At 39.0% G+C, this 16,192-nt stretch overlaps 1 protein-coding gene across 1 annotated transcript; it reads right to left on the reverse strand.

The window, feature by feature from the left end:
• Positions 1-1,477: 1,477 nt before the first annotated feature.
• LOC140953167 (substance-K receptor-like) lies at positions 1,478-2,275 on the reverse strand. Its single transcript, XM_073402667.1, has one exon. The coding sequence runs from the start codon at positions 2,273-2,275 to the stop codon at positions 1,478-1,480; it is 798 nt and encodes a 265-aa protein (XP_073258768.1).
• Positions 2,276-16,192: the final 13,917 nt, after the last annotated feature.

Genomic DNA, 16,192 nt, shown 5'->3' on the forward strand with positions numbered 1-16,192 from the left:
AAATAAACAGTGTCTCAAAAAATGTTGTTAACTTTGTTAAGTACTAGAACAACGGCCATCTTAGGAGACAACTAAACGTTTGCCTGCGAAGCCTTCCATTGGGGTATCGTCACTGACCATCGTATCTCGAACTTCGTGGCGAAGCTCTGCCTTTATGTACATAAAAGAGGAGGTTTTATCAATCTACTTATCTCTCGATCTAATAATGAAAGCAGAAGAAACTATGGTTTTCTATGATCACTTAATTTTTTCTCTGGTTTTCTCCAAACTGCAAGGATCGTCCGAGAATGACAATGCACAAATAAGAACAGGAACAAGCACAAAAATCGGCATCATGATCATTTGAATGTTATTCATCATTGTCAAATCCTATTGTTTGTGTTGCTGCCAAGTTCTCGCACCTCAGTTTTTCTTCGACTTCACATCGGGACAAAAAAAAAACACTTGCCACCCAAATTAGAGCGATGGCCTTTTTAATACTGTCTTCACTTAAGCGCAATCCCGTTCTTAAAGGCTTGAGCAAAGCGTTGTATCTTTCTACGGCCAGCACAGTAAGAGTAATGGACGGAACTATTGCGAAGGTTGTAATGAGGGCCGATGCCTCGCAAACCAAGTGCCCGAAATTTTCATCAAGTACACTGTGTTGACTGAAGGCAAATTAAACCTGGCCTGTGAGCTACAAACATCATTATGGTGAAGACATCACTAACGGCCATGCTAGTAAAAGATAATTTGTAGGGGTGAGCATCTCCCTTATTTTGTGTACGATTCGAATGAACAAAACATTTCCGATGAGTCCAATGATTTAAAATGGCATTGAACAGCAAGACAAGACAAAACTTAGGCTATCGGTTTCGACCATGATTGATGCTTCAGGTTTTGCTGCTTTTTTTGTTCAAAGAAATTGTCCGCAAGGGTTATCAGTCTTTTTAGTTATAATATTCATTGCACACATATGAGTTAGAAGACAAGCTACAAATTGAGGTAGTTTACATTATCACTAAGATAATGTCAAATATATCCATTAATACCAATGGCCGTGCTGTTAAATAATTGGCCACCGATAGATCGTTTTCACATGACGTCACGGCGGCCATATTTGTGTGCAAAAAAAGTCTTGTGGGAATTGAACGTTTCACATGTTAAAACTTTTTTTTATTCCAAGCAATTTGCAAAGCTGATGACCACTTGAATTTGACTGAAAACGATCTATTGCATGGACGTCTCACATAGTGAGGACTACAATTCATAATTAAAAGCGCGTTATGAAGTCAGTTATAAATAGTCATACACCTGTCTTTGGTCTATAACTTAATTCCCTGCCCTTTTTTCGGCATAATAACTTTTCTGCATACTAAAAAATAATTTTCTCCTTACTGCAAATGTTATTTTCCTGCCTGCAGTTTGCAAGGGAGTTGTCCTCAGCTAGCAATAATGTTAGCGCTGATCTCTGTGACCTGTAATAACAAAGAGACTGTTATGCTCCAAGCTGAATCTCAGTCTGTGATGTAGGCTTTTGCCATTTCAGAAGCCGTTTAAAACCTTGCTTAAAATGCGCACTGCGAAAGGCGTAGAAAATTGGGTTTAGACATAAACTACATTTGAACAAAAAGTCAAGAACAGCTCTAAGAACAGAGTACAATGAGTCTTCCTGGTGAACATCCCGTGATGCGACAATTGTGTAGAACAAAACTCCAGGGGCATAACCGATCAAAAATCCCGTGGTTGCTAAGAAAAATGTCAAAACGAGTTTCTCCCTCTCTGAACCTCTCTCTCCTTCCGTTTCTTCTCGACACACTGTGTTGGTAAAATAAAGTCCCCTGATAAGAGATGCATAGCAGCAACACATGGTTGTCAGTTGAATAAAGAAAATTGACGCATGTACGATCAAATAAATTTTGCTTGCTTGATTCATGCTTAAAGTCCACGGACCAACGCATGGGAGGGCCTCAACTGCATCTTCTTCGATGCTCCATTTATTTAAGAAGAAGGAAGGTAACGACAAAAGAACACTTATGATCCAAATAATAGCAATGGCCTTCTTTACGTTGTCGTCGCTTAACCGCAATTCAGTCCGGAAAGGTTTCAGCAAGGCATGATATCTTTCCACCGCTATCAATGTAAGAGTTGTGGAGGACACTATTATGCATATTTCAACGAGGGCGACTGACTTGCAAGTGAATTTCTCAAAGTTATTATTTACACTTCCAAGTTGATACTGGACGACATCGTATAATGGAAGCAAGATAACGCTGACGACATCGCTAACGGCCATATTAGCTAGAAGATAATTTGTAGGAGTGTGCATTTCACGTGTTTTATGCACGATGTGTATAACCAAGACATTTCCATTAACTCCAGTTATGAAAAATGGGATGGAAGACAAAAATAGAAAAAAAGGTAGTCCATTTGGTTTTATCATGATTGACTCTGCCTGGGATTGTTAATAGAACTCTAAGATCATCCAACCTTTAATACAAGCTGCTAAGTCAGAATTGCGGCGAAATATCCAATTCCAAATTTAATTGGACACTGTTTAAGTAAAAGTCAACATGTACACCTGGCATTAAATAATTTTTACTGAAATGGTCGGTGGACAAAATAAGGCCCGTTTCAAACGTCGTGCTACTGCCGTGCCGAACTCAGTTGATCGAGTTAAATTCGACTTTAGCACGGCAGTAGCGCGACGTTTGAAACCAATTCGTGCTACTGCCGTGTAGCAGGGCAAACCTTGCCTTGCCTACCGCCGTGCCGAACTCAATTCATAAATTATAAATACAATAGAATACATTTAAAAGTTTGCTAGACCGTTTCTTTATTTTCGTGTTTTGTTTTCGGCAAAAGCCGTCCTATTCGACTGAATTAAATTCGACGTCTGAAACCAAGTCGTGCTAGTGTCTTGCTGCAGTCGAGCTACAGTCGAGCCAGCTTAACACGGCAGTAACACGACGTTTGAAACAGGCCTAACCTTTGGCGTTATTTCATGGACGTCAGAATCAAAATAATTATAATAAAAAAGCTGTGCATTCAGTTTACTTTTCTTGCGTTAGTTCAGTTATTTCTTTCTTTTCATTCTCCTTTATCATTTATGACTGTGTTTTCAGTATCTTATCTGATTGTGGGTGTAGTCATTAGCGGCTGTTCTCATAATAATAATAATAATAATAATAATAATAATAATAATAATAATACTGGTTTATTAACAGCATTTCCATAAAAAATAGCTGCACATCTGCTAATAAAATATAAAATATATATTATATATATTCAGCTAGAAAAAGAAAAAAAACTATATTTGGAACCATTAAATTACTACCCTTTTCTTCGCTCTTTTATAATGTTGAAGGTCTGTTTGAAAAAAACAAAAATTTGTACAAGATTTGATTGGAGGAGGTAGGGAGTTGAAAATTTTGGACGCACAGTCCTGGAAAGTATTCGTCTTCAGCGGTATTACTAGGTTTATTGTCTCACTAGAGCTAACTCTCGTTTGAGAGTTCAGGGGCACCCAACGGGAAATTTTGAGAAAAAGATCTGAAAACAACAACAAAACATGAACAAAGCTTTCTGAAGCCATTTAAGCATTTTGTGATATGCTGGGAAAAATTTATCCGTTTATCCTCACTCCCAGCAAGACTGATGGAAGAGTTCCCAGCCAGCAAGGTGCACCTACAACCTGCAACCTGACTTACGAGGAAGTCTCCTGCAGACGTATATCCAGACATTAGTGGCCAGTTTGGGTGTGGTCATACGGTAGAAAATCAGCCCTTCGGTGGTTACTGACAAATAGTACATACCATCTATACGAGGCACCAAAAGAACCCTCAGACACCCTGAATTGTCTATTTCCCAGCAGCGCTTTCACTTTCCTTCCAAGGACAAATTATTTTTTCCAAATCTTTGCGTAAAGAACGGATATTTTGAGGAACAGATCCATTGGGTGCCTCTATCTAAGAGTTAAAGTTTTTTTCTGTCTAAAGGTCAGGTTAGACTCGCGGCAGTAGCCAAATTGAGCTTTAAGAAAAACGGTTTACTGATGGAAATGAAAATTGATGCTAGAACTACAGAACAAAAAGGCCCACTTAAAAAACCTTGCTGCCGAGTAACCCTTATATAGTTACTGTCCAGTATCTCATCAGCATGAAAAAAAAAGTTATTCTGTAGCCGCTAACGCCAGACTGATTTCCGAATTTTTCCTTAAAGAATTTATGAAGAGAATTTGACAAAAGATCAAAGCATTTTCCCCTCGATGATCATTTTATTAACTCTCACAACCTTTTCTCTTGATTATGTATGGAGATTGTTAGGAGAAAATTGACGCTGGTCACTCTTAAGACTTAAAGTAGCCTGCGAGCAAGCTCTCCTATTTCGGCGAGCGAAGCGAGTCTCGCGAGACTCGCTTCGCTCGCCCAAAAAGGAGAGCTTGCTAGCAGGCTAGACTTAAAGGGTTAATAGTCACTGTCAAGTATCTCCTCCTAGTCAGGTCTCTAAGGGTCAGGATCGTTACAGAGTTGACAAAAGCACCAAACTTTGCACAGCGATAGCTTATTGCAGTACCATGAATATTAGAGGGGGTGCCCACCGCAAATATGCCACTGAAGCGTGCTAAACAGGATTTAATTATTGTAAATTTCACCTGCTGGGGTCCCTGTGGTGTTTTGATTCAAAATTGTTATTTAATACCTTAAATCACTCTGAATTCTATTCTCAGGTTGTAAACAACAATTTCACTCGAACATCTGGCATTCCCATCCATTTTTGCTTATTGATTGTACAATTAAGTTGATTATTACTGTGCCCTTAAAGCAAGTCCACAGTCCGCCCACATTTTCATAAATCATTTCTAAGATGGCCTCGTCTTTGCTTCATAACTTGCAAGTACTCAGCTTCTGGGGTCTCTTCTCCTTTTCTAATGTATTTCAATTAGAGGAGGCCTTATTGTGTGGCTTAAGTCTTATTTATCAAGTATTACTTGTCATTACATGTCACTTTAAGCTGAAGAAAGCAAACAAAATTTCAGAAAAAAGAAATTGTCAAAGAGTCTGTTGTATCACATATTATCAGGGATTTATGACAGCTATTCATGAAGAACAAATAACGAAATGACAGAACCCAAAATAGTTCTTTTCTAGGGAGGTAATTAATTTTTCAGCTTAACATAGGCCTGGATGCCTTTCAGTCTCTCTTTATCCAGTTATCTGCTGGACGCAAGTGCATGTTTTGACAGAGAAGCAAGCACCGTGGCACAAGTCATGTCATTTACAATTTCCGCAGTTTGTCTAAGCTTTACAAAGCAAAAACAAACAAAGAAGAATCTGGTCTCATAAACGAAAAAAAGAAACAAGTTAGCCCAAGGTTCAAAAAACAGCACAGTTTATCATGAAGCCTCTACATTTGGCACTGAAGCACTCATGTCCAAAAATAATAACAGCTTATCAAGTTGTAAAAGTGAGACTCAAGAGGTACAAGATTGACTCAAATGATAAATGGTGAATAGTTTAATTGCTGAAACTGTAGAAAGGGGGCCGGACTAACTTTTAGGGCCTGTTTACATGGAGGAAGGGGACCCAAGGTAGGAATGGTAACCCACTTAGGTGGGGTAACCCGCCTGTCCATATAATCTCTCATTTTAATTTGATCACGTTTACATGATAGGTGGGGTCACCCTTCAAGGTGGGTAGCCCGGTCTGCCACACCGGGTAACCCTCTCAGCTGAGGTCAAATTTTGCCATGTCAACGTTTCAAGGTGAGGAAACCCAGGCTAGTCGGGGTCGGATTCGAGCAACATCAAATTCGTGCAAAATTCACTTTGGCGCTGGGTGGCTTCACATAATTATTGAAGGTAACAATAGAAAGCCACAACGCTGAAGGTTGCAGCAAGAGCAGCAATTGAGCGTAGACGTGGTTTGCCAGCATTTTTCTTGTTTACATGGTTAGCGACCATTCATATAATCTTGAGAAACTGCACCCCAGGATGGCGGGGTTGTAAGATTGCATGTAAAGGAGGGTTATTTTTTTACCCCACCTAAGCAGGTTACCTCACCTACCTGGGGTCCCCCACCTTTATGTTAACGGGCCCTAAGTCTCAGGAACCGTGAAACTGGTAATAAACGGTATACCTAACCCGGAACTAGCTGTGATACTACCGGCCATCTTCAAGAACGTCAGCATAGCAGCCAAAGAAGCCACTATATCGGTGTAAAACGAATATTAGATTGCGGTTGTTTCATGCGTCTTGTTTTGTGACTTTTCCTGTGTTCGTTTTTGTCACCATCTCTAAATATCAATCATGTTCAAAACACCCCTACTAACAAAATATTTCGTAAAGCTCTTTAGAATGATATTCAGCAATAAAAACAAGGTGTGACGAGGAGCCGATTTCTAGGCTCCTGGTGTGGCAACATAGGCATAAGTGAATGCAAAGTTTTGCAGTATGTAATCTGTCAAAAATATGTTTGAGTGGTCAAAGTTGGGGCTGATGGGCTTCTTTATCATGACCACTCCATTATTAGAAGGGACCAGGCCATAATTATTGTTGACCCTTGCTTTTTTGGTATTTTATGTAATTTTCCACAGCATTATTTTTTGAAAAGTTGGTAACTGAATTGCTCTTGAGGAATTCATGATCGTAAGATTTCGTAACCACGGGGTATTCGCCTAATTGCATCAAACAAATGACATTCATTTTCATAAATGATGCATCATTGGTTGGCTAAAAGAGGCCTTGTTCCTGTAAATTTCAGCTCTTCTAAAGTTAGTTTGTTTGCAAATTGTAACGCACGCGACGACCTTCCTTTTTTTTGAAAGATCGTATAGACCTACCATTAACACTCTGGTCCAAGGGCTCTGAAGTGAATGAGCCGCTTACAGGTGTATAGGCATGCAGGGACCTCATACACTTCTTTTTAAATGCAAATGTGCAAAAAATAAAAAGTGTTAAAAATTCCTGGAGAGGCATGTTTTACAATTTCGTACCCAGGGCTTAATAAAAAGGTAGAACAAGGTAAAGCGACCATATTTTACGTCAATAACTCGTGACAGTAATAATTAGTGATAAACTTGAGGTCGACAGTGCGCTCCTTTTACCCCCTTCTTTCCATTAATTCTCCGTTTTAAGGGTATTTAAAGCTAGTCAAAGCTAGACAGAAAAAAGAGAAGTTGAAATAAGGAGGTGTTGACACCGGGCTCGAACTCGGGACCTCTCGCCCCGAAGGCTGCGCACTAACCAACTGTGCCACCCTTGCTCCTCCTTTTTCCTCTGAGGACGAGGTTGACATGTTTTAATCATTATCTCAAGGACAGGGTTACCAACGAAGCAAACTATAATCTAATCTTAGCTGCCAATTACAAAGTGGGCGTGTTGTCAGTTACCGTTCATGAGGTCGTTCATGTGGTATGTCAAACTTTAACGATTCTATCGTTTAGGATGTGATACATTTGAGTTTTATGTTATTGTATGACATCTTTGAAAGCTGGCTTTGTGATCTGTTTAAATTGATATGTAATGATATTATCACTGGCAAGTCTTAGCAGTGACACTGATAACCGCACAGTCCGCACAATGAACATGGCCACACTTACCGTGTGGAGACTGGGCACTAGTCAGTATTACGTACATGTAAAACTATTTTGAATAGTGTAACAACAACTAAACATTACCAAATTAAAAACTTAAAAATTTGCAACAAATGTTTTTTAGCCAAATCAAACAAGAAGATTACTCACCACAGGGCACCCAATCTGCTATCATAGGTGAAAGTTAACCCCCCCTTTTATCTGTAATTAGGACCATTTGTAACGGGCACCCCCTCCAGTATTAATCGGTAGGTGCTAAGGAAGGTCTGTGCCAAATTTGACACTTTTGTCACGTCTGTAACGATCCGGCCTATATTTTGCGCTAAGAGACCTGACTATCCCGACATACATGAAGAAATGAGGTCTGCAACGAGCTTTCATTAAATAACAAATAATAAGGCTGAAATAAATTGGCACATATATTCATATTTAAAATTGCGTCTCACAATTGCCTCACAGACGCCGGAAAAAAAGGTGAAATGACCATACATTTACCATAAAAACTTATAATGGGTCTGATTAATGCAAAGAAAACTGTGGCAGAATTAACCATTGTTGAAACAGTATCAAACCTATCTTGTTGTGTTGTTTAGTACAACAGGCTGACGTTGACACATAATAGTCAATGTTCTTAATCAATATGTTAAGAATTCATAAACAGGCAAAAAGAAGCACCTGCCTATTGATTATATTGAACCTTTTTGAAAGAAATTTAAATATAAAGTGCAAAACGGTTTGCCGGCAGGGAGAAAAGAAAATATAAAAGTAAAATGGAGTGTTCTTTGTATGACTGAGTTTGTCATGAATGCCCGGGGGGTACTCTCTATCATGGCCTATAGGGGGAGGTTCCCCCCAAAAAGGGTAAGGATTTCACTGATTTAGAAGTCAGTAATCGGCTCCTGTTAAAGTATATAAAGGGTAGGAAAATCTCTCTTTCCTTCTGTAAAAGGAGCTAAAAGGGCTAATAGAAGAAATGTGACTGTGAAAAAGTCGGAAAATTTTTTTTCCGGTCAAAAATCTGCGTTACAACATTCACTGTTTTGACGTTATGCTAATTTTTCCAAAAATAATGCGCGCACTATGCATACCTTCATGACTAGTACATTTTAGTTTGAATTTATCGCATCTTTTGAATGCAAAACATTGACAATACTCACACTGAAATGCACTAGTCATGGATATAGGTATTGTCCGCATTAATCTGGAAAAATTAGCATAACGTCAAAACAGTGAAAGCTGTAGCGCGGATTTTTGACCGGTTCGTAGGATAGGTTTGTCTTGAAATTTCAAGGTGTTGCAGTAAATCAATCTCAATGAAAGTTTCAGACATTATTTATACATTATAAAGATTATGTGAAGAGATTTTAACAAAATTCGTTCGAGTCGTTTCAGAGATGTACAAAAAAGTGCTAAATGTCCAAATTTTGAATGAAGTTGCACTTAGACAGGTGGTGAGAAAACGGGTTTGTTTTTAAGATCGCAAGAACGAAAATACACCAAAATTTCCTAGCATCGAAATATGATATTAAGCACAGTTCTGACGCTACTTAAGAATAATTTGAGTCATTTATAACGTTTTTTAAACATAATCTATCACGGCTATTGAAAATTTAAGGTTTGAAATATATTTGCGTTTTAGTCGAATTCAAACATACAGAATTTTTTACTTCTTACGGAGGTTATTTGCTAAACACCAAACTTTAAGTTCCTAGTGTTGGATTTTCAGTAGCAGGTCTAGATCGCGCAAAATTAGGCGTTTATCAATTTCAAAGTTTTTTGTTTATTGTTGTCATAGTAATATCAATTTTATTAAAACCAACATTTTGACAAATTTCAATCTATAGTCAATCGTCGGTAAAAATTTGATAGCGATCAGACAAGGAGAAAATCACTTTTCAAGCGATTGAAAAATACCGGTATGGCCTCTGAAAAACTATATCGAAACACCTTAATAATGTATTTTTTTCTAGCTGAATATATATACTATGTATTTTATATTTTATTAGCAGATGTATACACCAATTTTTTTATGGAAATGCTGATAATAAACCAGTATTATTATCATTATTATTGTTGTTGTTATTATTATAAGAACAGTCGCTAATGACTACAACAGCAAAATCAGATAAGATACTGAAAACACAGTCATAAATGATAAAGGAGAATAAAAAGAAAGAAATAACTGAACTAACGCAAGAAAAGTAAACTGAATGCACAGCTTTTTTGATTATAATTATTGTGATTCTGACGTCCATGAAATAACGCCAAAGGTTAGGCCTGTTTCAAACGTCGTGTTACTGCCGTGCTAAGCTGGCTCGACTTTGGCTCGACTGCAGCAAGACACTAGCACGACTTGGTTTCAGACGTCGAATTTAATTCAGTCGAATAGAACGGCTCTTGTCGAAAACAAAACACAAAAATAAAGAAACGGTCTAGCCAGGGACCGCGGAGACCATTTTAAGGTGGTAGGGCTAAAAACTCTGGCCAATATAAAGAAACATTCAGGTTGGTGTTTCGCCATTTATCTTGCATTTGCGCGCCACCTTATTGACCACCTCAACAAATATAACATAAACGTCCACACGTGTTATACTATCCAATATAGCCAATATGTTAAATAAACCTCCTGAGGTTGCTACTTTTTGAAGTTGCCCGAAGTGCCGAAGCTTCTCTTGCGATTCTTATTGCAGGAAACAAACTCCTGTGTAGCTATAGAGACACTGTCTATTCCCCGCTTGTGACCATTCAACACTGCTAGGTCACCCATCCTGGATAGAAGCCACGTCTTCAGACGCCGTGCAGGTTAGAATGAACGCTCGTCAACAGTGCTGGTTGCAGGATTTACAGCAGGCAGCTTACAGATAGTTTGAGCTTTGTCTTGGTTTTGGAAACTTTGACACCGCCAACAGGATTTCGTCAAAACATGCTATCTTTTCCTATAACATAACTTCCAAGATACTTAGTTGCATGGCCAGGTAGCGCCCCTGTATCAACATCTTCGCTGTATGATGCTTCAAGACTTGAACTCTGCCTCATAGTCGTCACCATTAGCAGATTTAATCAAGAGGGTCTCCATCTGGGCGTAGGAGCTGAAGCTTTCCTGATAGATAGCCCTGACGATAAGATCAACAGCGTCATAATAGACCCTTCTAAAGTGATCTTTGGCAGTTTAAGGGTAGCTTGGTGCACCAGCACCAGCCTCCAGTCTGGCCGAAGTGCATCGCTCTCAGTGGAAGCGTTGGTTTACCAAGCAGGCCTTCGCTCTTGCGCGAAATATTAGCATAGAAATGGTCGAAGCTTTGATCACTGGGCATTTTTTGAGCGTCTCCTTTGTTAGATATTCCAATGTCAGGCCTTGTCCACTGACAGCACAGCTGACAGCAGCCACCTTGGTACCCTTAAGATCCTTAGATAGATTATCGGTGTGGGAATGAAGCCGCCCTCCAAGATGCAAACCAAAGAAAAAGTCAAATCGTTCCATTTAAGTCTTACATCCTATTATCCTTGCACGAACATCGGGTTGTAATCGTTCGGACAAGCAAACATCCCACTCTTCCATAAGAACTGCATAGTTCTCAAGGATTCGTCGAAAACAACTGGCTCTAACCGTCCACCTTTTAGAGAAAAGTCCAATAATTCCACGATAACTTTTTCCATGTCAACTGGAGCCCTAGAAAATAAATCCCAGTAAAAAAGTGGTAGGGCTATAGCCCTACCAGCCCTTCCCCCTCCGCGGTCCCTGTCGGTTACTGTTTATTACCCCTGGTTCTAAAACCTTAATTGTAACCATAAATATAGGACCCCTCCTCTGACAGGATGACCTGACCCTTTGAAATGATATACGTTTGTAGTGTAAGAGCTATCAATTGTTGCACTAACCTGAGGTATGCATGAGATATCATGTTATAAAAATAATGTGCTTCTGTCCAATGCAAGCACAAACCTCAGCACCAATGAAGTACCTTATTTTCCGCCTGCCTGTTGCATTTAATAGAAGAACAAAGAAAGAATAAAAACAGTTAGGTATGGAGAAACATTAAGGCGCCTTTGGAAGTCCATGCCTGGATCTGCACTAGTAATAACGCATATTTAGTGATCTTAAACTAAAATTTATTTGAGAATTTCTTTACAAAACTCGTGTGACCATTCAAATTAAAGCCATAGAGCAACACTTTAATTACTCTGTTCCAAGCATGCATTAATTCAGACAGTAAGGACGATGCAAACTAAGAGAAGTGAGTGAGAAAAACCAACAAGGGTGGAGGGTGGTAGAAGAGAGGGAGAAAGGACGCTGTTTCCTCCTCCTCTCTCTCTCTCTCAGCTCTCTTTCACTTCCTACGTTAACTACACCGACTACCCTAATAGACTACATTAACTACAACGACTGCATTGACCACACCGGCCACACCTAGCCTACTACACCAACTATGCTGACAGATACCGACTTCACGGACTACACTGACTACACCAACCATACCTACTAAACCAACTACACTGGCTAAATTGCCACTCCGATTACATTGACTACATCAACTATACTGACTACTCTAATATTATCAGATTACTGGTATAATTTTAAACTTGAGTGTTAGTGCTTCTGCAGTGTGAATTCGTGACGGTAGTCATGGACTGATTTACATCAGAAATTTAATACAGCAGAGCCTCCGAAGTATGTGGCCGACCAAAATACGAGAATCAGAGAAAACACGGTCTGAAAACTGCACATAAGTGAAAGCAAGAGCATATAAGTGAAGACAAGCGCGTATATAGCTGACGAAAAGTGCTGAAAAGTAACGAGAAGTGTACACTGATGAAGAGACAAAGGTGTATAGGTGAATGGAAGTGCGTATAAGTGAAAAAGAGAGTCTACGTTTGAAGTTAGGCGTACGTAACCGAAGGAAAGTGCACAAAGGTGAGGGCAAAGCATATGGGTGAGGCAAGTGCATATAGGTGAAACCAAGAGAATATAAGAACTCAAGCGCTTATAGATGAAAGCAAGTGCATATAAGACTATTATGTGATGGCGAGTTCATATTGATGAAGACAAGTTCAGTTATAGCCTGTATGCAGACGCCCCCTTTCCTCAGAAAAAATTCTGATTTTTTTGTCAGAGTAGGAGGCGTCTGTACACAGTCAAGTACAATTAGTGAAGGCAAGTGAGGCGAAGGCGAGGACGTATAAGTGAGGTTAAAAACATTTAAGTTAAGCTGAGTGAATATAGGTGAAGTTAAGTGAATTATGCAAGTGAATGTTGGTAAAGTCTATCATACTATGTGTCAAAAAGTGGCCGCGGTTGCCTATGAGAAGTGGTCGTTTAACAGCCGAGAGGTTCCAGCAATAGTGCTTTGACTGGGATTTTTTGTCTTTAGTTGGGAAGATGTGGTCTCCTATGATATGTGCTAGCACATGGAGATTCGACCGTAACAGTCCTCACGTACTCACTTCCTCTACAATAATACAGAAATCCCTGTGGTGGAGAACCTTTCCTTTGGTTTCCTTTCACAGGAAGAGCGTTTTAAGAGATAATAAATAAGCATCGCAAACGTTATTAACTATAACACTAACGTGAGGTATGAGAGATCCAAAGTCATCACAAACCTCCACATTAGCCTTATTTCCCGTTAGTTACAATGGAAGAAGAACAAAGAAAAACATACAGTCTGATAAGAATTAAATAAGACGCTTACTATTCACGGACCACTCTATAATGCTTGTTAGTAAGTAACTACATGCTTGTGACCATTCAAATGTAAGCCAGTGAGCAGCACTTTTCTGTGATTCTGTCTATGTTATACTGTATATGATTTCAACTTCCCTGTATCTGGATAAGGCCCGTACCGGTCTGACCATTTTTATTTTCCTTTTAAGAGCTGTTACCGAACTGAAGTGTTGTGGCATAGCTTATCATTGCACAGCCTGTAAAAGAAGGTTCTGATCGACGTACGAAAATGTTGGGCCTTAAGCGTGTGTTACTCAAAATAATGGAAGTGATCCAGCAAGTAGTGCTTTAATGTGGCGGATCAGTTTTCTAATGCCGTATGTATACAATGTGCTTTTTAACATTGTGGTCCTTAGGTAGCACCGCTCTCCGTAGTGTGCTTTCAGGAAGCAGAAGCGTCTGTCGTCTGAGGATTGCACCCCTCCACTCAATGAAAAAAACTCTTCAAAGACTATAAATGATCACTATTAAAGCAATTGACTTTCACCCTCTAACCTGAAATATAAGAGATTTCTGCATCTGTTCTGTGTGACTAATGCAATCACACATTGGTATGAATCGAGGTCGTTGATAATGTTAACCACCTGAAAAGAAAAAAATATTAAGATAAGCACGTGATAGGGCTTAAGTAATCATAACGTGTACGTAACTAAGGATCTGAAGTCAAAATCATCATCATCATCATCATTTCTCGACTCCTTAACTGGTGACTCCTCTATTTGTGGGCACTTGTAGGTTCCCCTAATTGTCTCCAAGAAGACGTTTAGTTTACTGTAGATAAAAAGGTTTTGGCTTGCAGGTCCAAATTTTCCTGCGTTTAGGCGAGTACAAAACTTAAAGTTGACCTGCTCTATAATTTCGACACCCCTTTATTTTGAACAACTCTTTTGGCCCTGATGTTACCGCACTTTTACAATCCATACGTCTTTAATACAATACGTCTCTATAATGAACAGTTCTGGGTCCTTCTCTTTGTTATCGTTTCAAAGACAGATTATTTGAAAGAATGTGAATTGCCATTCCAAAGGGTAGTAACTGTGACACTAACGTGACTGTGCTGTTTGTGTCTAAAGCAAGCCGGAAGAGACCTTCAAGTCAGTGTATGACCATATTTCGCCTCTGTCAGTAAAGAAACTGAAAACCATATACACTCAGATAGTTTAACCTAACCACAGACAGTGAAAAGTCTATTTATTGTAAAGAGTTACAATTTCATAACGAAGAGACTGAAGCCCCTTGTCTGTGCAATTCAACATAGTTTACCCCCCCTCCCCCACCCCCGACCACAAAAGTGCAATGACGCAGGGTTGTTATCTGAAATCCAGACACCGAAATGTAAGCAAAAAAACGAGGCTTAGCAGATCGATTTGCGCAATAAAAACATTTTTTGGGACATGTTCTACCATTTATCTAAATGGAAATTGTTATTAGTGACAGCTGTAAAACGAAGATTTTTGCCTGTGTCTTGTTTTTATTTATGTCTGCGTTCGGTACAACCATTCTGTCCTTACAATACAGGGACCAAGGAGAAAGACTCAGAGTTGGGGGAAACTATAAGGGTAAGCACAGTCGGCGGGGGGTGGATTTAGCGGGCAATCTCTCTTTCAGAAAATTTTGAAATTTGCTAGGCTCCCTGACGCGGGTAGAAATGCATATAAAACTATTATCCTCTAATAGTGGTAATGCACTAATCTAAAATTCGAAATAAAAAGAATAGAAAGAACAAAAAAAATTCCCAAAGAGGTCAGCAAATGAATGAAAAATTTAAAACTGAGGTAGTTTCGAAAGTTATGAATCTGATACTCTAAAAAAAACCATTAAAGCAATTTTTTGAGACCATCTCAACAAGTGGGAAGAGAGGCTAAAGTCCCACAACCCTTCTCGAGGTCCCTTTAACAACCTTTTTCGAACGGAGTTTCTTTTAAAATCTTGTAAATCACTCGCCTTCGGCTCGTGATTTTCAAGCTTTCCTCGTGTTCTCCCAACATCCCGTGTGGGTTATCACGCCGGTAAATCCATAGAAAGTATGGTCTAATGCTTAAATAAACTTCGAAGGTCGAGCTCCTTGAGTTCACGTTTAAAAAATGCGGTAGTTATCGATATTTCTTAAATTATTACTAATAGTGTTCCATAGTCGGGCAGCCTGCTATCTCCGATCCATGACTTTGTCATGATCCCATACTTTGTAGAATTTACTTTAAATAATTTTAAAATAGCATTACCACGTAAATTATAATTAGAATTATGTGCCGTCAATAACTCGCAAATACTTGTAGGTGCGTTTCCCTTCCCAATTGTTCCAAACACTGTATTTAACATTTTTGCAAGTCTTTGATTTGCTAATGTTCTATATCCATTTTTAACAACTAGTGTCTCATAAGTAGAGATTTTATCCTGGTAAACGAAGAGGAGTGCGCGCTCGTTCAGTTTCTCGAGTTTTTCTGCTAAGCGTTTACTACAGAAATGCCAAGACTCGGCACAATAATGAAAATGTGGGGCAATAAATGCTCTATAAAGTTTCCTGTAGCTTTAAAGGAAGCAACTTCTACATCCTCTTCAAAAGGAACCATAACCCCATACAAATAGTTTAATATGAATAGAATCGAAACATGTATGCATAGTAAATATGTATATGGGATTATACGGAAATCTTACCAAATATTTCAATTTTTTACATGTCTCTCGACAGGACACTGAGAAGAGAACCTACCTTGCTTTTTAACGCTTAAACTGCAGGGCAAGCCACAGATAAATTCGTGGAGTTTCAAACAACAGTAATAATAATAATAATAATGACCTTTTACACGGGTTGAAAAATTTGATTTACCGCACTTTTGACGCGCATCTGAAGGTAAAGTCAAATATGGTTTTGACTTCACCTTTGATGCGCGTCAAAGATAA

This window comes from Porites lutea, chromosome 11 (genome assembly GCF_958299795.1).
Source record: "Porites lutea chromosome 11, jaPorLute2.1, whole genome shotgun sequence".
Taxonomy (NCBI): domain Eukaryota; kingdom Metazoa; phylum Cnidaria; class Anthozoa; order Scleractinia; family Poritidae; genus Porites; species Porites lutea.

Excerpts from the sequence above, each read along its gene's own strand:
- LOC140953167 (XM_073402667.1), bottom strand. The coding sequence starts at position 2,275 with ATGGCCGTTAGCGATGTCGTCAGCGTTATCTTGCTTCCATTATACGAT.